Here is a 23,605-nt window from a genome sequence, read left to right on the forward strand (position 1 = left end):
TGACAGTAATGGTGTTTGAGTATATAAATGAAAACGTTATAAATTAGAGAGCCCAGGGTGAAAACTCCAATTGAATTTATAGAACATAATAGCAATGTTAACAGTCCAACGGAATGTACATGTGCTCTGTTTAAACATGTCATCCCTGGTATTACTACATCCACGGTACATTAAAACATCCCTACATACTGTATATCCATACTTCCGAGTCAAGTCATGGTCTGCGTATACACTGAGTAAAGTTTTGGTCAGTTTCAGACACAGTTCATCTGTACATTGGCCTTTTCGGAGTTAAGACCAGACGTCCAGAGCCATATTGCTTCCGGCCTCTGCTGAAGCCCCACATCAGGACTCTCAGACCTGGATGGGATGCAGCAGCTTGGTGGAGTCTTTGGTGTTGCTCTGGCTGTCAATCAAAACCAGAGGGTTGCGCTGATGGTTCTCAATGATGTGCGAGACGGAGCTGAAATGCTTCAGGGGAAACAGAAATGGGAGGACTGATGAAGTGATATTGCGTGTGCAGCACTATTGGTACCCTAGTCACTTCTTATTACTAATCACACCTTAAGACGGTGCCAATTCAGGCTTAAGGGCCAGATAGACACCGTGGCACTGAGCTTTTAATCACAGCACTCCCACAGTGTGGGAGTCAGTGATAACAGGGAGGAAAAACGAGTTATTTATAAACAGGCTAATGTATATAATTTACTTAAAGGTGCCATGTGTAAGAATTGAGGTAAAAATATCCAAAAAATGAGCTACACGCATCAAAAGAATGAGAAAAAAATAAGGGCGATGATGTAATTAAAAAAATGACAAGGTATAGTGCTGCAGAGATAATAACCTGAATTAGCATGCTAAATTACTAGCCACAGCCCGACAGGTGTCATAATACCAGTTTCGGCCATGGGAGGCGGTATGCGGGCAACATAACCGCCAGCCAAACTGCAATACACGTGTCTCGGTTGTTACTCTAGGGTAGACCAACTCACTTTCTGGAGGTATACTGCCCCCATCTTTTATGGAATGTGGAGTATGAATTGATTTTTTGCCGGGCATTACACATGGCACCTTTAAAGAAGAGTTATGCATGACATTATATCTTTTTAAGTTAAAATAATGCAAAGAAAAGAACAAGACTGCTGGTGTCCACCCTACCTCCTCTCCCATCTTCTCCCTGCCCAGGGCATACTGCTGTGAGGAGGGGAGGAAGCGGATGGGGATGTTGTAGACGTGACCGTTGTAGAACACCACCAGGGTGAAAGGCTGTTGTGTGTCATGCCCCGAGCTCTTTCTCACCAGGTATGCTCCGTCCTGAAATGATAAAACTGTCAGACAGCCATTCTGAACAAATTTCAACCACATCTTGTGCATGCTAATTGAATATGTGCCATCCAAACTATTTCCCAATATAATTACTGGTTAAGCTAAATCATTTTGGTTAGCATTCATCACCATGCTCAAAGGATGTAATTATGGTAATAAGGAGTTATGTGAAGAATCCTAGTGTCGTTAAAATATGTCCAAAAGTTTCCTGACAAAATAGATATGTATTCATTGAATTATACAGGTCAGACTTGCCCTGTTTGCACGCAACAACGCTTTTTCAGCCATCTTACGGTCACACGTGCTAGTATACCAGGGTTTCTTGAGAACACCGGCTTTCTGAAAAGCAGAAGTTGTGTGGTTATTTGAAATAACAGAAGTGTTTTTTTTTTCTTCTTTGAATTGACTGGTTTTATTATCAAACAAAGCAATACATGAAGTGTTTGTTTTAAGACTTCTGTCCACCACGTATCTGTGTCTATTCTGAGAAGCCAACTGCTGACCTGACAGGTATGTTTAGAAGCTATAGCATGGCAGGGGAGTTATAGCTGTTTCCTCAGTAGGCCTAGGTCAAACTCAATGTCAGCTCTAGCTGTAAATACAATGGCAACAATGGTGCCAACTTTCAATTTAAAAATAGCATCATGCCAACGTCAAAGTTGTGATCATCAGTTCCAAGTATATACAACTATCAAATGAAAATGGCCTGATAAAGGAGGGATGCCTTTCGTTTAACAAAGCCAATTGCATCATAAAACTACTCATTACTGACTGTAATTTGTCTGTAATTGTGTAATTGTCTGTAAATGTGTCTGTAATCACTGTTAAAGGTGAGGATTAGTGATCTTACCTCCTCTGATTCTCTACTTTCATTCTCTGTTGCTGCTGGGTGTTTTAAAGAAAAGTATTTTTAAAAGTTCACAAAAATGTACAGTAGGCTACATCACAAAATAAAATTATTTATCTCTGTGACCATACTGATAGCATAATAAAAGCAACACTCTGGATAACGTTATGTGATTTTTTTTCCTGATATAGTGTTAGGTAGAGAAATAGTGAAAGTTTCTTTCTCACCCTGAGGTACAGAAAACCTGTGGGAGAAAGTAGAATAGGGGACTTTAGATATGAAAGAGGAAACAAGGCTCCACAGAGATGCAATACTTCTGTGTCTTGATGCTGGCCTTACCTGGCCAGGTGGAAATCCCTGCGTGGAGACCGTGCCTGGGGTTCTGGTGGACTTGGCCGTCCATGGAGTGAGGCTAGAACAGAGACGTCAAAAAAAGACCTTGGATTATTGCATCATATAATAGGGTAAATACATGAGTGAAGAGTGTGAGGATGTTTTAGGTATGTATTTCAGTTTCAGTTCTGTAGCACTTGGGCGTTTGAGTGTAGATTTGCTTGTGGATGGTGAATTAATTTTGTTGGCAAATCAGGGAAATCTAAACAGTCAAAAAACAAATATAGTGTTCATGTAGTTGGTTCTTAGCATGTTTCCACTAAAAACTTCAGAATAGAATATACGTGTATTTAAGTTAATGATCTGTCTTAAATAAAGGCAAATGTTTTGGTTAATTCCTACCAAATGTTTGAAGGTGGAATTGGCAACTATACTGCACTTATAATAGCAGTAATAAATATTAGCTGATACCTTCATGGTCTCTGGTGCCTGGAATGCTTGGTGGTTTCTGGAACATTAAAAAAGGAACATAATACAGGAATCCACAACAAAAAATACTACTCATACTACATAAATCAATAATAAAAACAGACAAAAAAATATGCATAAAAATGCATACCGGTTTTGCCAGTAGATTTTTCCTCCTGGAAAAATAAATATAAAGTTAGCACTCTGAAACTGAAAGAAAGAGACTCTGCCATGGTGGTGTCTACTTTCTACTTCATTGTTAATACATACGTTTTTGGAAGAGGCATGGGAGGTGTAGGAGCAAGTTTTTCTGTCTTTACACTCATTTCTAAAATAACATGTGAGACAGATGCTGTGATGAGAGGTGAAGGGTTTATCTTGTTATATCATGCATGAGATGAAAGCTGATAAATAAATGACTAGGTTTCCAACTCCTTATAATGATTGTAAAATGTACAGAATTTTGAAAATATAAAGAACAGACCACTCTGTGTATAACAAAATAAAATGACATTCAGTGGCATTCAAATAAAAACTGTTAGATACTGAATAGAAAAAAATTTAGATACTGCATAGCTATTAATGAATAAAGAGAAATTCAGACTTTCAACTCCATCGCAGATCTCATATTCTTCATCATCATCATCAGCATCAACAGGTTCCTGTTGGGAAACAGGAAACAGGGTACTAAAGATGCCTAAGCACACAAAGAATGACTGTAATTCTTTCTCTTCAGTTAAAACACAAAGGACTGAGGTGCATAATGTAGATACAGAAATGTCATTTATTTTGTAGCTTTTTGGTCAAATCTAGAACACACACATCAAGAGCACACACACACACACACACACACACACACACACCAGAGAGAGAGAGAGACCATATGCACCCAAAGGAATTACAGCTGTTTATCATCATTTTAATCATACCAATGGAAGCATGAGTGTGTCAGAGGATATACTTACTGGCTTGGGCGGAGGTGCTGGCTTCCGCTTATGCAGTCTGGGATGACAAAAGCCACAGAAACATCAGAATGTTGGCTTGCACTGTCTGTTTAAAATCTTCAATCTCACAGGAAAACATGCTCTGGTGCACAACATGAAAATACTGATTCATTTTGACTGTTCAATGCAACAGTTCAGCCCTCTCCATCAAGGCATAGACGTGTAATGACTTTTGGAGCCTATTTCATGGCTTAAAAGAGTGATTTACTTTGACATAGCAAAGCTGCCAAAGACTATGCTATATCTTATTCAGTTGCAATATTCCGGTGTTACTCAACTGTGTCGTTTTGGTCCCAAAAGTTACACTCATTATCATCCAAACATAGACCTAGGTTGTTGTTAGACCGGAGTTTCTCTTGAACATATGGGTCAGGTTTGTTCTTGGCCCACCACCAAAGCACTTTTCCTCTGTTGTACGCATGCTATTTGTTTATCCAGCACCGGCTTTGGAAATAACAATGTCCACAGACAAGGTAGAGTACAGTATGTTGCATGATTTTATGAAAGTATAATGTATTGAAACAGCAGAAGCAAATAAAATTTCTAGTTTCTTATGTCTCATTCCATCAAACTACAGATCCGCTACCCGATCTGGCAAACTTGCATTGTGCAGTTATAGCCGATAGAGGGTCGCAAAGTGAATTCAAAAGTGCCGATCACCCTGCATCGAGTTGATAAACCACTGAAACGATTTTGGAAACATTATTTTAAGGTACAAAATAATCATTGGTGTTGCTTTAAGACTGAAGGAGTGCAGTACCGTGGGCTGGGTCTGGGGGGTCTCCTCTGTGAGGGAGGCTGAAGTTGAGATCTGGACCTGTGGAAGAAAACCCACGGTGAGTGATGAAATATTCACGGGGGGGGTTTTATTGTAAAATGCTGACGTGGGTGGGAAAAGCAGAAGTTGACACGGTGGGTGGCTGATGGGTCATGAGGACTGACCATAACTGTGTCACGATGAGAACACATTGACAGTACAGTCATAGGCCAGTAGTTTCTATGAGACAAAAACTGATTCGTTTTTTTTATGGTAAAGGAATGAGTGAATGAATCAATGAATTCATGGTATGGCATGTATGCCTTTTTTAAACGAAACAATGTGTAAATACAACCCCATTTTCAAATTGTTGTGACACTGTGCTCAATGTAAATGAAAAGAGAATGTGATGACCTGCACACTCATATTTATTTCCAAAAAGAACAAAAGGTTGAAAATTGCTATTTTATGGAAAAAAAGCTCATTTTGAATATGAGGCCAGCAACATATGTGCCTCAATGTTTTTGGAAACAGGGTTGCAAATGAGATATGGTGAAACTAACCTTGACATTGAGACGCCATCCTGTTGAGAGATGGACACAATTCAGTTGTAATAAACTTATATTTGGAATATTTGGAAAGTAAGACATTACAATAACTAAGACAGTTACAGTGACTGAATAATGTTTGAAAAAATGTCCATTTAAGTGTACTTTTTGCTCCTAACTGTTCAAGATTACTGAAACTGTTATGTCATTTTAGAGAAGTTGGTAACAGAAAGACATATAAAAAATAATAAATTATAGTACTTACATTTGTGTCCGGAACCTCATATACATCTATGAATAAAACATTATGTCTGTGTATTACCACTCTGACAACTGAAACATTCCAGTTGGATATACAGTATGCAAGACAAAAGACACAGATCTGCATCCCACACACAGTATGCATTTGGACCCATCTGTAAATGTACCTGGTGGTGCTACACAATGGGGCCTCATTGGCTTCATAACTCTGTTCACAGGAGGGTCTATACAACCAACGTCAACACAACACAACCACAGTGTTAAAAAACGATTAGGAGATTATTCTATAGCATGCTTAAATTCCAAATGTATGGCCTCTGATGTTTGTTTTGTCGCCTGACTTACGCAGAGAATTTCCTGACGGCTCAATGTAGTCATCATCAGTGGCTGCTTCTGGCTCAACATAATCCTGCAGAGAAGTGAGATTGTGAATTATAAAACAACATAATATGGGTTCAAATTCTGCTAACGATAATAGAATATATTAACTAACTACTTAATGACAATATTAGTTCACTATTATGATGAAAAGTCATATCAGATTAAATGCTTAGATCTTTTGAGAGAAGGATCATTATGGTCAATATACTTGGTAAAAAGGCATATAGATCATTTAAATCCAAGTTGATACATAATTGTTGTAAGTGGCTACTTAGAAATGTATTATATGAACTTAATGTATCAAACTTGAGAAATTACGAGGTACTGTTTTCTGTATGTCTATGAATACCAGCTACCTACCATCACAATTTGAAATCCACTGAGTGAAGATGTTCACTGTATGCCAAATAGCTAATACAGCTTTGCAAAACATGCACTTGGGAGCAAAATATAGCACAGTTTAACACACTACTATTGATTCCCTAAAACCATTTGAATCAACATGAATATTTTATGTACAAACAAATATTATAGGAACGGCACATTCAATCAGAATGAGACAGTCAGGTTTTGGGAAGTGGCTCCTGATACTTGTCAACACAATTATAATGTGAAAATCTTCACACGCTGGCAAACTACAGCAACCGATAGCTGATTTAGCTAATGAGAACTAAAAACAATCCTCCGGGCTTACCTCATCCTCCTCTTCTGACTGGGTCCTGGTGGGTGGAATAGGGGGTCGGGGTCGCGACTGTCGCTGAGCAATGCGAGGAGCTGGGCTCGGCCGCCTGGAACACCTGTCTGGAAAAGAGAAGTGGAAGGAAAAAGAAACAGGAAGTAGAAGAATGACTAAAGTTGCAAGAACCTTTTCACACAGACAAGATGGTGGTCTTCATGCTTCACCTGGTTTGACTTATAAGGGCCACATGTACGTGAGTTGCAAATCCCTCAAGGACCAAACACTATATTTTGTACCAAAGCAGCATGGGTTCAAAATGTTCCCATCATGCAGAGAGCACCAGGCATCACCGTGGGAGGTGTTCTCAGATTATGTATGTAAATAAGTGGAAATGAATGTGTAGAATGTCACATTAGACAACAGTTTCCATTTTTCATGACATTTAAGTCATTGGGCCCCATCTTACATCCGGTGCGTCATGGTGCCAAGCGTGACGCAAATCTTCTTCTTATCTTCCACTTCCACCGAAGTAATGATTTTACTGCCAAATGCTCGAGTTCAAAAGTTGTCAAATGAACAGTGCACCCACGGGTGTGTCAATGAAAAAAATAGGTGTGGTCAGGTGCATAGTGCAAAAATGGCTATTTTAAGGTCACTAAAAATGATAATGCCACTGACCAAGAAAAACCTGGTCTAAAGTGAAAGGCGTGTGTAAAAGGCGAAATGTAACAATTGGTGAGACAGCAACGAGTCTCAGGCAACATGACTGGTCTGCGTGGATGTGCTCAGGATTTTTATTCAGTCATTCGAATATTATTGGGGTAAGTGTTACTTTTTTTCAGGTTATGCTTTCGATTGTATCCCCTTGTCAGTCAATAGTGAAAGTAAATAGTAAAAAGTAAAAAGTGTAAAAAGTGTAAGACCTTGTTTTGTCGTTGCCTATGAGACCGCAGTGCAGTTCATTTCAGGTTGGATATTCGACTGGGTGAAACCAGCCACAATGAATATACTGAATATCTGTTGAATATCCAACCTGAAACTAACTTCACCGCAGTGCCTCTGAGTTCAAATAATAGGCAGGTGTAGATGCATGTAAGCCATACTCTGCTAGTCAAACACACATTTTAGTAATCCTGGTGTTGCATACACGGTCTCGCATGCAAACAGATTCCTTCTGCAGAGACGCGCTCACTCGTCGTCAAAATACCAACAAACTGTTTAATGTTGCTCTCCTTACTCTTAATGGGAATGACAGATGTCACTCTCATTGGTTTAATGGATGTTACGCCCAAAACACAGCCATGACTAATTAAGAAACATAACAACCCATTTCAACAATGCACCTAGCATCTAGCAAACATTTCACGCTGTCAAGATACTAGACTAGACATGCCCTAAATGTGCTTAAACCATACACTTCAGACCATGTGTTTCAGACCGTAAAGATAGGGCCCATTGAGGACACACAAGGACTATGGCTTAGTCTATATCTATTTAGTATATATATATAGAACTTTGTCTAAAGTCAGTGTTTAGTCTTAATCTTAATCAAATGTGGTGCACGTGCAGGACTTAACATACCTGCGTACTCCTCTCTGTGTACAGACATGGAGGAGGTGGGGTTGAAAACTCTCTCACATGGTGGTGGCTCGTAGCTGTCATCATTCTCAGCCTGTGGGTCCTCATATGTGTCACTGTCCTAGAATGTTAAATCAGCATTTATTATTTCACTATTAGATGGCTTCATTTTAAAGTAGAGTGTTTTTCTGCCTTAAATATCTAGAAGGTTCCGTATGTTTCCAATGTATTGCAAACTAATCATTTCACAGGGTGAAATTGAGCTCCTGAGACATTAGAGTATTGGAGAGTACCACACTGTAAGATGCTGTTTCACAACTTAAAAAGCCATGTGCACTTACAAAGTCTGATCCGGAACTGATCTTCCCGTCTCCATTGTCCTCTGTACAAAGACAACAAAGAGCAATTGGTCAGTGTCAGACCATCATTTTGAAAACGATCTCTTTGTTATGACTGTCACAGCACAACCTGTCTTTGAGACACACATCTTTCACCTTTATCCTGTAATAAGCAAAAGGAAACAGGAAAATTATAGGAAAGCGAGGGAGTCCCAAGATGGTCTACCTCCATAATATTCAAGGTAGGTGTAACGCACACCAAGGACTAACTGGCGAGATGCTAGCTACTGGTAAATCACTCAGAGAGGCAGGTAGAGAAGTGTCACACACTCCCTATCAATATAATTATTAAACAATAACACTTCATCAGACCTCCATAATATCATCCTTGGTCAGGAACCCTTCCCTTATAAACCTGTGTCAATCTCTGCTGTAACTGCCTGCATTACATTAAACATCGCTTTTGTCATACCTCTGTAGTCTCGGTCAGGTAATCGAGGAGGTGCCTTGTTTTTCATCCTGCAACAAAGACATCCACACTTTGATTTCATGAACAAAACAAAGAACTGACCCATTATCATATCAGGCACAATGAATAAATAGCAAAAACGCCTGTTACAACATTATGGGATAAAATCTTGAGACAGATATCTTGAGACACAACAACTTGTGCACAAAACATGTATAACAGGTTTGTGGTTATTCAAGCTCATGCTCATACATACACAAGACAGGCAAGTACTTCGCGTCCTCTGTTGAGGTTAGTGCATCTCTAAAAACAGGCCTTGACATGAGTTACACTGTAGTGAAGCAAACATGAAGCATCTACTCTTGTTACACAACAATGTTAGCCAGCATGAATGCATGTACTCGGGAGAGATATAATTAGTGACATACACAACGTCTGGTTAGTCTGAAAAAAGCACTACTGAAACTTTATTAGTGTGGCGGCACTGTACAACACACTAGCTGATGAAGAGTAAAACAAGCACAACAAAACTTTGGTCCAAAAAAACAAAAACAAAAAAAAAAACACTCTGCTCATACCGGTCCAATGTACTTCTTCCAGTTTTGCGAATGAGAGCTGCTTGCTCATTCTGAAACCTGTAGTTTTGTGGGGGAACAACCAGACTTATCATTCAAATCTCTTGCTCCAACATGATTGTTAAAGAAGAGTAGGCCCATAGAAACATTATGATGTCTGTGAAATAGTAGGCAAATAGTAACATATTGTAGGCAGTTATGGACAACAGAAACCAGGGGTCAAAACAAGGTCGGAGCCATGAGTCAACATTGGGGGGAAACAAATGTGCATGGTAGGTGAAATAATTTCCTGCCATTTTATTATCTGTACAAATTCATGAACACATAGGGTGATATGTTTATATGTTTTCTTTTAAACAACAATGTCTAATAATACAATTTTGCCATTGTATCTTATGCCATTGAGAGCTGAACAAATTACAACCATAATCATATGAACATAAATTGGTATAGAATAAGTCCAGATATTGTGGTCAAAGTAGCAAATATTCGAAAACTTGGTTGTGCAATTTGCACACAAAAGGGGAAATTGTTTGTTTGGGAAGCACACCCTGAAGAAGGCTGTCTGCGGGTTGCTTCTCCTTATGTCTTTTAAATGTTCTATTATGAAATAGCCAGTAAAATAAAGGCTTTTTAAATCATTTTGAAGAGTGCCTTGGATTTCTTTTTTTCATAGTTTAGTCTAGGATGCAATTGTTTTGGTTTGAATATTGCTTGATCATCTCACCTCCTCACTTCCTTTTTCTCTTTTTAACCATTTAGCATACCATTTTCCAGTTTGTAACAAGTGATTATTTTAATGAGTAATACTACTAATTTAGTGTGTGTGTGTTTTATTTGAGCTTGGAGTAAAATTTCTTATAGGGGAAATTGTGTGCGCATAGCACGCAATGAAAACATTTCAACACACCTAAATAGGCCTAACTCATTAATTCCTTGCCTATATTTGTAGAGCATTCATCAGGACCTGTTATTTGGCTCACCCTTCCACTCTCGTCTTCTTTCCCAGCATTCTTATCGGTCCTGGCAAGTATAAGTATACTGTAAGTATATATACTCTTTGGATCCTGTGAGGGAAATTTGGTCTCTGCATTTATCCCAATCCGTGAATTAATGAAACACACTCAGCACACAGTGAGGTGAAGCACACACTAATCCTGATGCAGTGAGCTGCCTGCTACAACAGCGGCGCTCGGGGAGCAGTGAGGGGTTAGGTGTCTTGCTCAAGGGCACTTCAGCCGCTTCCTACTGGTCGTGGTTCGAACCGGCAACCCTCCAGCGCTAGTCCGAAGCGCTAACCAGTAGGCCACAGGCCCCTCTGCCTGTCCTCTCCTAACTCTTCAGGACTGTCTCATGTGTTCCTGTCTTTTATTGATGATAACAATTTTAATAACACATCCATCAGCTGCTCTGTGTCGGTTAGACAGACAGACTTGAGTCCACACTGGCCAGTATGAAATTGACCAGTGTAGACTCAAAAGTCTTCCAAAATGTTGCTTGGCATTGCTGGTATTGCATAATCTTGCTGAATTGAGATATTGAATTGAGAATAGCAACAGTTTCATAACTAGGGTTGGGTATTGTTCAAATTTGATCAATTTTGAAAATAAAATGTTTAGATAAAATATAAATATGTTGTTGTTATTCTTTATTCCAAGAGTAGGTTAGTCTATGTTGTAAGCCTCAACTGAACATACAAAAAGTGAATACATATCTACAAGTATTGATCCACAGACGCATTAAAACACTAAGGCCTTAATAATACATACAAATATATCTAGAGCAGCGACTCAAAATAACTAGTAGGTCTTATTGTTTTGAAGAATCTCAAAATAGGTGACAAACTTCTTTACCTGTCTTTATTTGCTATTACAAAGAGGTTATTGTGTTTAGGAATTGATGGACAGAACCAAATAAAAAAAAAAACTGGGCAGCAACCCACGCGTACAATACAATACTATCTGTGCCGCTATGTGTGGGTTGCTGCCCAGTTTATGTTTTTAAATGTGACATAGTCATGTAAAATAAAGGCTTTTTATACATTTTTGGATACGAAAAGTGCCTTGGATTCCCTTCTTTTTCAAAAAAAAGTTTTTTCTTATCGGCCCTGTTTCAGGTTTTTTTCTTATCAATTCTACTTGATTGTATTTTGGTTCCTCACTACCAACATCGTATTACTTCTCATCAGGAGTCATTTCTCATCCTCACTGTATAACTTTGTAAAGGTGTGACTAAGATAACACAATGAAAGAACCTGTTATGTCCTTTCTGTGCACAAATTGTCAAACGCAATGCGAGATCTCATGCAGGCATAATGACATGGCGAGGCCAGTCCAACAGTAAGTACAGGTCTCATCGCTCCTGTCGGAGGCAGAAGTGGAAGTGAGACCGTAGGTCTGCAGATGTTTCCCTCCTGCTCTGTCTATTTTCAGAGACAACTAGTCCACCCATTGTATAGCGGTGTCTGTGTGGTATTCTACATTCTGTCTTTCCATTCTGAAAAAGAGGAATAAGACCCAAAACAGTTGAAAGCTTGATCCCTCCAGAGCGGGTTAGTGTGTCTCTTTCTGTGAAACAGTCTACAATTAACAATAGACTTCACTACCATCAAAACAGAAAAAAAAAACCTCCAGCCCTGCATGGCAAAAGGAGCTCTCTTGCAAACCATGAAACCTTAAAGAAAGTCTCCAACATTGGTTGCTGACAAGGCTCATGGAAATCTGTCCCGGAAAACAACTGACTTAGTAATAATAAACAAATGAAACAAATTTCTGATAAGGTGATAGTTTTTGACATGACATGGGACTGGTAGAGCTTGCCTTTTCAGTCTGTTGAGGATGCTGTCATCATTCTTTTTGATGTCCTGAACCATCTTCTGTAGTTGCCTGAAAATCATTCAAACACAATTTCAATCAGTCCATTTCATTCAAACATTTTATTCTAATGCGTGCGCGCGCGCACACACACACACACACACACACACACACACACAAACAAACATACCATAGGATAGATAGATAAATAGATAAAGTTAGGAAAAAGTTTACACTAAATCAAACAGGGAGTCCAAGTTTTTAAAGACGTTTCACAAACTCCTACCGTAGCTTTTCATTGGCGGGAGCTGCTATCTTGTTCAGTTTATCCATTCTCTGTCAAAAATGTGGGTCTCATGAGTGAACGTCTGTCCTCCACTGATTGTCTGAACATATCGTGCTGTCATAGCTCATGCGCCAGTATTACGGAATAGACAGTCGGCGCTTACGCGATTGGTCATCGACAGAATATGTCACTGATAGAAAAAAAAAACTGCTTTGAATTGTCACAGTCGGCTATGTGCACCAACAACATGGTAAGAGAGCGAAACCGTTTTTGTTCCGTTTTTCTTTCATTCTTTCTTTCAGCAAACTATAGGCTAGCCTCCGATTAAAAATAAATAAATAAAAACTGCGCAGAAGTCGGCTGTATTGTCAACATAATTGTGGTGGCTTGAGAAAAAACTGGCAATACTCCCACAGCTTACTGAATAGGACACAAGCCATTATTACGCACGTAACAATGTTTGACAATAAGTAAGGAAAAGAAGTGATGCTTATGTATTCCTAATAGTTGATAGTTATTATGCTAGTTAAACGAGATGTTAACACCAAGGTCAATAGTCTAAATGTGCATAGCAATGTAGCCTGCTGTAGTTTATTGAAAGTCAGAAAATCTGCTAAACTAATCGGTATAGATTCGTATTTTCTTCACAGAAAATTGGTTGTTGTCTGAGTGGGTTGTAAGACAGCCTTGATGAGTTTTCCTCCATAGCTTCAGTATTGGGCTATGTGTCACTAGATCATGGGTTTGTTAATGGGCCACATTGTGCCACTGCCACATGAGGACCTATGACTAGGCCGACCTTTTAAACACATGAACATGTGGAAGGACCGTTACTTTCCTCTCCCCTCTGGTGTGGTTGTTTAATTATAGCAGCATTTAGTAAAGGGTGTGCCTTTATTCATTATACAAATCTAATTTGGTGTAGGCCTCTACCAGCACTATCATATAAGTGACAATGAACAATAATGACATCCCTAAACATTTTCATCAAAACAGCGTGATGGACTGAAGTATTATACCGTATTGCATCCTCATCCTGCTATTTGAAGATGTAGTGCATTTCTCTTGCTCTTTCATTCATTCTATCATTTCCTCCTTTCACACTTTTTTACATAGCTTGATATTTGACTCATGTCCAAGGTGGAACCCAGTTGTTACTTCAGCTTTAAACCTTTTTTTACTTTTTTTTTTTTTAAAGGTGCCATGTGTAAGAATTGAGGTAAAAATATCCAAAAAATGAGCTACACGCATCAAAAGAATGAGAAGAAATAATGGCGATGATGTCATTAAAAAAATGACAAGGTATAGTGCTGCAGAGATATCAACCTGAATTAGCATGCTAAATTACTAGCCACAGCCCGACAGGTGTCATAATACCAGTTTCGGCCATGGGAGGCGGTATGCGGGCAACATAACCGCCAGCCAAACTGCAATACACGTGTCTCGGTTGTTACTCTAGTGTAGACCAACTCACTTTCTGGAGGTATACTGCCCCCATCTTTCATGGAATGTGGAGTATGAATTGATTTTTTGCCGGATATTACATATGGCACCTTTAAACTAAATTGTATTGCTGTGGTTGCATTGCTTAACATATCTAATCTTGTTACTCTTCCACTTGCTCTAGAATTCATTCATAAATGTGCATGGCCAATGCAACAATGTCAATTTACATAATCTTGTTATGGGTGTTGTTTGGTGTAACTGCACAATTGTTTGCTTTAGCTCAAAGGGAAGTATAAGGGGCCCAAGATAACCTGAGTCACTGTGTGGTCAGATACATTGGTCAGACCTAATTGTATATTTGTACTTTGATTGAGTCAGACCTTTATGATATGTCATGAAGATAATCACATCAGAGAGTCACGACATGTGGGGGAATGAGTGACTTACGGTCTGTGTATAGGACTAAATCTGCTGAGATCAATGTCTGTGATATTCTGTGAAAACAGAAAGAAAAGCTTAAAACATCAATAACTGTTTATTTCCAAAAGTAAAACACAGATACAACATAAAAGAGAGCAAAAGTACCTGAAGCGGATGTCCCATCTGTCTTCTGAGTAAAAGGTTAACTACAGCACATTATACCTTATATATATATTATTTTGCCTTAAAATGAAATCTGGCATGAACCCACTAGCCTGGCTCCCACCAACTGCTTCTCTTAATTTTCACATTAATTTTCTCACATTACATCCTAGGCCTACTTAATTTTGCTTAAGAGGAAGTTGCAACATCTTATCTGTTCATAGACATTTTCACAACCTGTCAGTGAATCAAAATAGGTTATATGGCAGTCTGAGAGAAACTCTATTTATATGATTTCTCATAGGAAAGCAACATTTGAAATGCAATCTCGGTTTCAGTCTCAAAGCAATCTCAAAATACAGTTTCTCTCCTTATCTCGTCTAATTTCTCCTAAGGGTCCCTTAAGAGAAATAAGACGAGGTAAGAAGAAAAACTGTATTTTGAGAGGTTACAGTGAACTTAAATTTGGAATTCTGCAGCTGAGAAATATTCCCCCTCTTGTCCAATTGAAGTAATATTTCAGTAAGAAATAGGCAACAGGTGATATCTCAATAAGCTGCTGATTTAGCTGTCACAAAAAAAAAGAGACAAGAAATTTTCCTTGTCATTCATTTTCATCGTCATTTGCCCTTTTTAAAGACAATGCTGGATGTTGCACATTTTGAAATCATTTGTGCATGTGAATTGTGATTCCAACAACAATTTCCCCTTGTAAGAACATATGATTTTCCTGAAATCATTTTTCAAATGTGAAATTGGACCCCATTTAAATTGACATGACCTGAGCAGCAGTCAATGCTATTATTATCAGTGATCCAGTGATTCTCTCCACAAGTAACAATTAAATGATTTCACCACAAGATGGCTCCACCTTCCAAGCAGTGGTATGCCAACACTTAAGTTTTACATCCTCCTAATGGGTAACCTCCTCTTGCCACATTTAACATGGGGTAAATGTGGGGTATGTTAAACTTATCACTTTGTTATATTACAGCCGCATATCCTGTTCAAGCACCTTACATAACCGCGGGCATAACTAAAATGATGGATTCTATATTGCTTCATATCAGTCACCTCTTCATGAATGTTAATAAAATCATTTTATGGTTTCTTTGATGGAAAGAGTGAGTCAGCCTCATTTCTGGAACAAGGGATTACTGTGAGATGATTAGCATAAAATATGCTGCAAATCCCAATCAATTATGCATTCTCTAAATGTATAATTTATTAAGCGAAGCCACCAAAGGTCCTGTCTCTCTGCCTTTCTCTTGTTCTTTACTTACAGAGTTCCCTTTCTTTCTCCAAATGAGTGGTTACAATGACTTTCATCATGCTGAAAGTTAAAGCTGTGACAAATAGTTCTCAGTAGGCTGGTGGATATCAGAGCTATTTCACTGATGGGCTATTCTAGAGTAGCAAAAACGTATTCGGCAGGAGTCGAATGGTCTATTGGCTCAGTTGGTGTTTTCCAGGAATGAGACAGATGAGGGAAATGGTCTGTTTACTTTACAGCGGTAATGTTCAACTCTCTTTCTTTCTCTCTTTCTCTCTCTCTCTCTCTCTCTCTCTCTCTCTCTCTCTCACACACACACATACACTCACTCTCTCTCACACACACACACACACACACCTCAAGAAAAGAAGCAGGTTAAAAATGAAAACATCTGCTTAGCCTTTTGACACTGAATAAAATATAAAGCCTTCCATTCTGTCTAGACTGAATTATTTATAGCTGGGCTTACCAATGGTCAGGGAGACGGGCAGTCCACAGCCAGACAACCATTCCTGCATAATGAAAAGTCTCTCTCACCCTTTTGCTCTTTACCCTACCCTCTCTCTCTGTCTCAATCCATCTATCTGTCATAGACACCCCAGGCTCCGTGATAGTTTAAAAAGGCACTTTTTGTCTTTACCATCTCTCTCATTCTTTGTTTGTTGTTTGTGTGGATCGTGGGACTGCAGTTCAATCAAGCCAAGCGATCAGCAGTTGCCATTTTAGGAAACGAAGAAGAAAGAAAAAACCATGCACAAAATAAAATATGATCCTCGTCCCTGCAGCCAAAGCATCACCTTTACTCCTGGCCCCTCAAAACAAACAAGCGAACCAAAAAACAAACAAACAAACAACCAAACAAATCAAAAAACAAACAAACAAACCAAAAAACATGTGAGATGTTGGGGTCACACTTTACTTCGATAGTCCGCCCACAGACACTGCACCTTCAGTTAGCTCTCCTCAGCTCACCAGTACTGACGCCATATACTGTAACTGATTAAACCTTGAATGTCCATGTTCAGGCAATGTCTAAATCCCGATGCTTTGTCACCCTGCGTATATTATTGTCCACATGTTCTTTATGCCAGTGCTACCCACTAGAGGCCAGATGGTTTAATGCATCAAACCACAAATAAATATGCTGGCCTCGTCTCCCACACAAGATGACTTTTGTGGGGTGAGATGAGCACACACACACACACACACACACACACACACAAACACACACACACATACACATACAAACACACACACACACACACACACACACACACACACAAACACACACACACATACACACACAAACACACACACACACACACACACACAAACACACACATACACACACTCACACACACATACACATACACACACACACATCTTCACAGTCATTGTGCACATGTTGCTACCAATATTCAGGCCCTCAGTACTCCATATGGCAATTCAGGCACTGCCTAGCCCCTCTGGGTGATTTGCCACAGTTCGTGAGTTATTCACTAACACACTCAATTCTGTGATGTTTTGACATTTGCAGAAGCTACTTGGAATTCCATGTGTATGGAGCCAAAAAAAAAAAAAATCAAATTTGACAAGAAAAATCTGAAGCTAGGGGTCCATTACCTGACTGATGCTGTCAATAGGCCTGTGCATATTTTAGATCAGAGCAACTTGGTGGACCATCAAAGCCCATGTTTAAAATATTCATCAGTTTAATCAATTGACCTCGGGTCAGTCTCTGTAAGACTTATTCCCCTCCAAAAAGCCCCATATGAAATAATAAATTAAATTAAATGCAGAAGTCATCAATAAAAATATCCCTCGAAAGTGCACATAAAATTTGGATCCATTCGAAGCACAGCACTAGCTAACAGCCCTTCACTAGTATTGAAATAGGTATGGTTTTCAATCAAATGTTTGAAATGAGGAAGATGCATTGTGTAGTAACATTACATTACATTTGGCTGACGCTTTTTAACCAAAGCGACTAACAACATGGTAAACAGTAAGTTTTAGAACAATTCTCACAATTTTAGGACAGTTTAAAAAAAACATTAGAGTACAGTAAGAATAAGTGCGTCGGTGAGTGCTGTTTTTAACAGTTACTTGTCAGTTTAAAACGGCTGGTGAGTGCTAGGATCAGTAAGACTTGTTGTAAGTGTTGCTATGAGAGTAGATGTTCTCTAAAGAGCTGGGTCTTCAGGATTTTTTTGAAAGTGGAAAAGGATGTCCCTGCCCTTGTAGGAACTGGCAGTGTGTTCCACCAACGAGGAACAACAGATGAGAAAAGTTTGGATTGGCTTGAGCGTACCGGTGGTAGAGCTAGACGTCGTTCGTCAGTGGAGCGCAGCGGTCTGGAGGTAGTGTAAGTCTGTATGAGGGCATTCAAGTAGGTGGGAGCAGAGCCGGAGACTACTTTGTAGGCAAGCGTTAGAGACTTGAATTTGATGCGGGCCGCCATAGGTAGCCAGTGTAGCTGGATGAGCAGCGGGGTAACATGTGCCCTTTTGGGTTGGTTGTAGACCAGGCGCGCCGCCGCGTTCTGGATCATCTGAAGTGGTTTCACTGTGCAGGCTGGGAGACCTGTCAGGAGGGCATTGCAGTAGTCGAGTCGTGAGATGACTATTGCCTGAACCAGAAGTTGGGTAGCATCTTGAGTCAAGTAAGTCCTGATTTTCCGTATGTTGTAGAGTGCAAAACGGCATGACCGGGCGACTGAGGCAACATGATCTGAGAAGTTTAGTTGGTTGTCAAGAACAACTCCTAGATTTCTTGCAGTCCTGGTCGGTGAAACAGACAGGGAGTCAAATTTGATGTTGATGTCGTGGTGTATGGTAGGTTTAGCTGGGATGACCAGCAGTTCAGTCTTTGAGAGGTTCAGCTGGAGGTGGTGTGCCTTCATCCATGTAGCTATGTCTGAAAGGCAATCCGAGATCCGTGCTGAAACCAGGGGGTCGTCAGGTGGAAAGGACAGATAGAGCTGTGTGTCGTCTGCATAGCAGTGGTATGAGAAGCCGTGCGAACGGATAATCGCACAGTATAATCGCATAGTAACAACTTGTTGAAACCTAGCCAAGCAGGCTGATGAGACAATAGACTTGTGTGATTTAGATATTGATATTATCACCAAATCACACCATTCAGACAATAATTTCACCTGTGAAAACTAATTAGCTCTCCAGTGAAACAAAATAGTATTTATCTGCAAAAAAAGCAGAAAGGTTCAATGTGAACACATACAAACACGCTGATGTGCACATTCACCTATTCACTTACACACAGACACACACACCTATACACACAGATATCATATCATAGCACATGTGGTAATCATTAAAAGGTAGCCTAGATACACATATTATGATCTCTAGCCTTTTAAATTTGTATGGATTAGAAAAAAAACAAAAACAAACAAAAAACAAATATGTTTTAACGTGTTTTGGTTCCTATCTGCACTGTGCACACTGAGCAAGTGAGATAAGCACATCCCTTATGACACATTGTAATACACATCTGAGACCTTAGGGCCTCTAACCTAAAACTGTTTTGGTACACTTTCTGAACAGATATATTAGACCTGCAGCAAACCAACAGGAAATCTGATGTATTATCACTCAAGTTTCAGGTAATAATAAAAAAGTAATGCAAAAAACAGTTATTTTAATAGTGAAACAAAATAATAATTATCGGACCACATTTTCCCTAATGAAAGGTAAAGGTTATTGGGAGTAACAAGGAGTATTTAGTTTTATGTTTTTCTTTCCTAAATGACTTCAAAAAGAAGATTGGCAGTGTTCAGGAACTGAACATGAGCAGACTGAAAGCAACAATGCAAACCTCTGCATCACCATGGCCTCAACCCCATGAAACCATGATAACAGCCACTGGATTAACCAATGAACATGTTGAAAGACCCAAGCTGACAACTGTGCTTGCTAGAGCACGTATGGCAGATGAATGGAGAGCATAAATACTCTTAACTGAATCAAAAGAATGCTTGAGTGCAGCACAAAACTATGGTAATGGTGAATGGTGAATGGTGCAACTTCCCTCACTGTACGTCATCTCATCCTTACTTCTCTTGTTACACATCTGTGAGAAGTTCCCTTTCAGAATCAACTCTCACTTGGGATTAGTTTCCTTATACTGTGATCACTGTTAAACATCTGTAAACAAAATATTTGTTGGAAGATAGAGGCAAAGGTTTGTTGAAACCAGACATGCCAGGACTGCATTTGTTGGTTAGACAAACCTGTCTCAGAGTAGATCTAAGGAAGTGAAATCCCCATGAGCTGGTTTTGATCGTAAAAATCAACAAAATATCTGACAGAATTCCCCCCTTGTTTATGGTTATAATAGCCAAAACATCAAGTACATGATGAATTGGTTTTAAATCAGCTGTTGATCTGCCTGTTGAAATCACCCAGGAAGCTTGGCATTAAAAGGGTACATACCAGAAACCAGCTTCCATCCATGTTCATTCTGCTCACAGTAGAGGCACATTCCCACATCCCATTCTGTAGGCAGCAGAACACACATGTAACCACACTGCTGCCTTAACAGTAAGACTGACTGATAAAATCACAGTTACAGTGCATATGGGAGAGCGTGACACATACTGTGGAATCAAACACCAAAGCTGTCTATGCCAGCACACTGACACAGACTAACACAACTCCTATTGATGAAAGCACGCTAACATCTTACTTAGGTGCTGTTTGTATCACTGCCCAGATGACCCCTTAATACCATGTAAACATTAATAAACATGAACCAGTGAGGACTGCCAGAGGCGAGTCTTTGTCCACTAACCTGGCTCAGGAAGCTGGCCACCTCGGTCGGGTCCCAGTTCTCACACTGCTCCCTGCTCGGAAGGCTCAGGGCCATGGCTCTCCACTGGCCCCACGGCTCACTGTGATGGACAGAAGGCAGGCTGTCGCCAAGAGGAAGTGCTGTCTCGCTCTTCTCATTATTTAATAGCACTTCCCCTGTGTGGACACATCGTGTAAGTATATACGCACGAGCACGCACGCACGTACACACACACATGCACACACACACACACACACACACACACACACACACACACACACACACACACACAATGCAGTTAGCGTCTAACTAGAAGTGCAAAAAAAGCCGAAAAGTGCACATACAACACATACAAACACGCAGATGTACACATACTCACCTATTCACACACACATACACACACTCATATACACAAACACACACACCTACACACAGATATCATATCATAGCACAGGTGGTAATCATTTAAAAAGTAGCCTAGATAAACATATTGTGATTTGTAGCCTTTTAAATTTGTATGGATTAGAAAAAAATGTTTTGGTTCCTATCTATGAACTGTACACATTGAGCAAGTGAGGTAAGCACATCCCTTATAACACATCGTAATACACATCTGAGACTTTAAGGCCTCTAACCAATATATATTTTGGTACACTTTCTGAACAGATATAGTACACCTATGCAGCAAACCGGAAATCTGATGTCTCTGTCACTCAAGTATCAGGTAAAAAAGTAATGCATGCAGACTGAGGAAAAAACATTCAGTTTCTTTTCTCAAGACTCCATCACCCACAACACATGAAGTGACACAACATTTAAAAACAGATAGATAGAAACATAGTTAACATTTCCTGCAGCATGTACATGCATGACATTGCACCCACCAGAGTATTCCTATTGCAGGTAGCTTCAAAAGTGTAATGAATTATTTGACATACAATATGAGCAATGTGCTTGAGTACCATACCACTACCAGCCGGTGGGGACCAGCTTCAGATAGGCAGATGGTGTTTTTAGACCTGAAATGAACCGCACACATGCAAAAGTTCTGATATGTCCCAAAGAGGAACTTCCTTTAATGTAATGCCATGCTGTGACAGACGTGAACATTCAACAATAGAGTACTAAAGAGTGATGTTTCGTTTCCATGATGGCAGTTTCAATAGACTAGATCTAAACAAACTTTCTATTGTCACCACCAAAGATTCTAGAGCGGAGCAAGATAGCTCTGTTTCTGTACGTGACTGGCATGAAGTATGCTTTGAGCCACATATCCAACGTAGGCCTATTTTCCGGCCGGTGATCTATCTTGCGTGTAGCAAGCTTATTAAGACTGTATATTGAAGTGCAATAAAAACAACCCATAAAAGAAGGATAACAACTTTCTAGGCCATGTATTAGCTTGAGTCTATTTATCACTTACAAGTGTTATAGAAGAGATATTTCTCATATATTCTCACAGTAGTCGTTCAGGAGAGATGTTTCACTTTGAAGACACTAAATGTATTCATGGGACAAACGGGGTTAACAAGACAAACATGAAAAGAATCATACTCTGAGTGCTATTGATGCAAATTAAAAAGAGATGGTTGAAAATTAAATTCTCCCTAATTTTCTGCGTTGCTGAATTGTGGAAAGTCAGTAGAGAACATGTAACATAATTACAGCAGGAAACCAAAGGAGCAGTGCAAGTGTAGATGACATTTACTTAAATGCTGTAATATCTCAATAATTAAATAACTTCAAATTGAATATCTGAGGTGTTGAAGGCAGGGATTTTAAATGAAAAACAAGGCAGACTGAAACCGATTGAGAGGCTTACTGCTGAGTTAAATTATACATTTAGAGAAATGGGATAGGAGTGCAATGGGAAATAGATAGAAGGATGTTCTGTTTATGTATTCATTTTCCGCTGAAGAGTTTCAGGAGGAAATTATGTTTTTTTTTTTTTTTTTGTTGGCCAATGAGGCATAAAACGTTCTATCTTCAGGGACATAAATAGCTTAGTGGTGTGGGTGGGGAGGATAGATTTCCTCAGGTGGACCTTTTAAAGCATTTTTATACATGGAAAGTGGAAGAAATCGCTTTCCTTAGTGTGTGGTGTATAGTATGTGTGTACAAGAAACCTTTCTGGAACTTGCAGAGCACAAACCAGGGGTTGTGTTCAGTGCTGGAATAGCATAACACCAACTCCATCAGCGCAGCAAGAGGTGAATTCCCCAAGAACAGAGAAATGGTATTCCTTCAATGAATAATGAAACATGTCTGATGAAAATGTTCCCTTGGTAAAAATATAAGAAACGGAGACTATGTGGTACATGAATCAAAGAGATCCATTTCACTCAAGGGTTTCTGTCAGAAATATAAAATGAGTAATGCCAGCTGGATTCTACAAAGCAGGCATTACAGTTTTTCAGCACCATTTCATGTTTGATGCTTTTTTATAAACTGTAGTGTTAAGGACAATGCGTCAAGTTAGATAACATCTTTTACAGCACACCAGCAACATGTATCAGTTAGTATCTGTGGCAAATGCGCCAATGTTGGTGTTTGCACTGCAAACTGTTGACCTTTAGGGTCTGTATAAAAGGAATAAGTCATTAGCAGGTGATCAAATGTTATAATGGAACATCCCATGTTTGGAGGAATTTCTTCGTTTCATTGTTCAAAAATGTGCATGTCCATCTTGTCCATCTTGAATAATGAAAATTGAACAAGGAAGTTGCCGGCTCACTAGTTTGAGACAAAAAAATTCTGCCGCTTTTAAAACTCCATAAACAACAACAACAACAACAACAATATAATGTGGCCTGTGTTTAAACCACTGGT

The 23,605-nt window shown here is 39.4% G+C and overlaps 1 protein-coding gene and 1 long non-coding RNA gene across 6 annotated transcripts; one reads left to right on the top strand and one right to left on the bottom strand.

Moving 5' to 3' along the window:
• Window positions 1-58: 58 nt before the first annotated feature.
• blnk (B cell linker) lies at window positions 59-20,897 on the bottom strand. Of its 5 annotated transcripts, none has more exons than XM_042065643.1 (25): window positions 20,777-20,897; window positions 20,419-20,481; window positions 14,557-14,603; window positions 12,384-12,449; window positions 9,568-9,624; window positions 8,993-9,039; window positions 8,524-8,564; window positions 8,186-8,303; window positions 6,620-6,726; window positions 5,890-5,953; window positions 5,712-5,768; window positions 5,549-5,574; window positions 5,299-5,318; window positions 4,739-4,795; window positions 3,940-3,976; window positions 3,579-3,636; window positions 3,245-3,302; window positions 3,126-3,150; window positions 2,978-3,014; window positions 2,513-2,585; window positions 2,401-2,417; window positions 2,177-2,208; window positions 1,582-1,665; window positions 1,159-1,314; window positions 59-471 (listed from the first exon to the last, which is right to left on the bottom strand). In XM_042065643.1, the coding sequence occupies exons 1-25, from the start codon at window positions 20,849-20,851 to the stop codon at window positions 355-357; spliced, it is 1,539 nt and encodes a 512-aa protein (XP_041921577.1). In that variant the 5' UTR covers window positions 20,852-20,897; the 3' UTR covers window positions 59-354. The 5 variants fall into 5 exon arrangements, with proteins under 5 accessions (XP_041921577.1, XP_041921576.1, XP_041921578.1 ...); XM_042065642.1 differs by having other exon boundaries at window positions 2,177-2,211; XM_042065644.1 differs by lacking the exon at window positions 9,568-9,624 and having other exon boundaries at window positions 2,177-2,211.
• LOC121685235 lies at window positions 14,117-21,360 on the top strand. The gene is made up of 3 exons (XR_006023300.1): window positions 14,117-14,230; window positions 19,904-19,908; window positions 21,350-21,360. It is a non-coding gene; the product is annotated as an uncharacterized LOC121685235 (long non-coding RNA).
• The last annotated feature ends 2,245 nt before the right edge of the window (window positions 21,361-23,605 follow it).

This window comes from Alosa sapidissima, chromosome 16 (genome assembly GCF_018492685.1).
Source record: "Alosa sapidissima isolate fAloSap1 chromosome 16, fAloSap1.pri, whole genome shotgun sequence".
NCBI classification, from domain to species: Eukaryota; Metazoa; Chordata; class Actinopteri; order Clupeiformes; family Clupeidae; genus Alosa; species Alosa sapidissima.